The 1596-nt window shown below is 45.1% G+C and overlaps 1 protein-coding gene across 1 annotated transcript in view; it reads right to left on the bottom strand.

Moving 5' to 3' along the window:
- Window positions 1-280: 280 nt before the first annotated feature.
- LOC102859306 (melanoma antigen preferentially expressed in tumors-like) overlaps window positions 281-1596 on the bottom strand; it is a 4585-nt gene continuing 3269 nt past the window's right edge. Inside the window, exon 3 of the mRNA XM_006903385.1 lies at window positions 281-821. Coding sequence (XP_006903447.1) covers window positions 281-821 — 541 coding nt within the window. The remainder of the gene's footprint in view (window positions 822-1596) is intronic.

Here is a 1596-nt window from a genome sequence, read left to right as displayed (position 1 = left end):
TTCTCAGGCCCACAGCCACCCTAAGAAATACTGACCCCCATTTCTGAAACTGGGACTCATTCTCTTAAAGGGCCTATCAACTTCGCAAGTGTATCTTTCCATATCCAGTCTCATCCCTGTTGAACTGCCTTGTCTTGTCCCAGTGACACTACACAATCTTTGGAAATGGCCCTGAACTTGTTCAAGATGCACTCCTGTATCACGCTCTGTTTTCTATGTCCCCAGTATCAAGCCTAGATGTATACACCCCAACAAATCAAGGACAGCGGCCGAGGCTGGACTATGCAACGTAATATTTCGTGGTGCCACATTGTGCACAGGTGGTACTGAACGAGACCGAGCTACGCCGCCCTAACTCCTGTACTATCAGTCTCAAGTTCTCAAGATACTCTCGAACATTCCTCAAGTTGTGAGGACTTACTGTTCCCAAGTAACACTCCAGAGGGACAGGAAACAGTCCCCACACAAAGTTCCTCAGTGGGATCGTGTTTCTCAGAAGGCTCTCGAGGACAGCCATGGAGACTAGATTTCCACAGCAGCATAAGATCCTGAGTTGGGAGCAGTGACTCAGAGCAGGCAGGATGACAGTGACCTGGGAGTCTGTGAGCCCACACTCACTCAAGTCTAGGAGCCTGAGGGTGGCTGAGGTTTTCTCTAGAATAACTTGGAGGCACTCAGGACTTATGCTTGCCAGCTTGACACCACTCAAACACAGCTTTCTCAGGTGGTTGGTAATTGGGCACACGGACAGATATGCCAAGTCAAACACTGAAAGCACACAATTCATTATCCAAAGGGTATCCAAGGGGATCTTCAGGCACCTGTGGATAGACCAAGCAGTTAGTTGTGGGTGTGGTAGAGGCAGGTGGAGGGCTATGGTTAAGAAGTCAAGGTGGATACCATTGTCTAGAAACCCAAGATGTTTCTGATCACCTACAAAGTTTTATACCCACAATACCCACAATGCCTGGTGGGTAAGTAGAGTGGCAGTAAAGTCATTTGACTTATACATGGAAGTCTTTTGACCATCACTTATCCATGTGTGACTGGGTTTAGTTAAAGTAATTTATAATTCTTGTCTCATTTGTCAAGCTGAGTACAATAACCCCTTTTACTGGTTGTGAGGAGACATTGATAGAAAGTGTCCTGGAGAGTACAACCTTAATGTCTCAATCGAGAGTTGTTGTTGATTGCCATCGAATTGAGCATGACTAATAGCAATCCTATGAACAAAAGGCCTGAAGCCTTTCTATAATTATCGTCGTTTCTCCAAGTTCATAGAGTTTTAAGAGGAATGTGGTTTAGGAAGTGGATGCCACTCCTGCTTCCAAACCTGTCTTAAACTGAGAGCTACACCAAACACTGTTCACCAGGGGCAGCCATTATGGCCTTTGACCCCCAATGGCACAAGGTTCAGCATCACAGCAATCCAGATTACCTCAGTGCAGCAAATTGACAGAGGAGTGCTGTACAATTTAGAAGAATGTTCCTCCAAAATAAAATAACACTAGACCCTTGGGCCCAACCAGCTTTTAAATACAAGGAGATGATAGATAGATAGATAGATAGATAGATAGATAGATAGATAGATAGATA

This window comes from Elephantulus edwardii, unplaced genomic scaffold, assembly GCF_000299155.1.
Source record: "Elephantulus edwardii isolate Elephantulus edwardi_28Jun2011 unplaced genomic scaffold, EleEdw1.0 scaffold00618, whole genome shotgun sequence".
Taxonomy (NCBI): domain Eukaryota; kingdom Metazoa; phylum Chordata; class Mammalia; order Macroscelidea; family Macroscelididae; genus Elephantulus; species Elephantulus edwardii.
The sequence above is the reverse complement of the archived record's forward strand: the minus strand, read 5'-3'. Positions and strand labels throughout refer to the sequence as shown.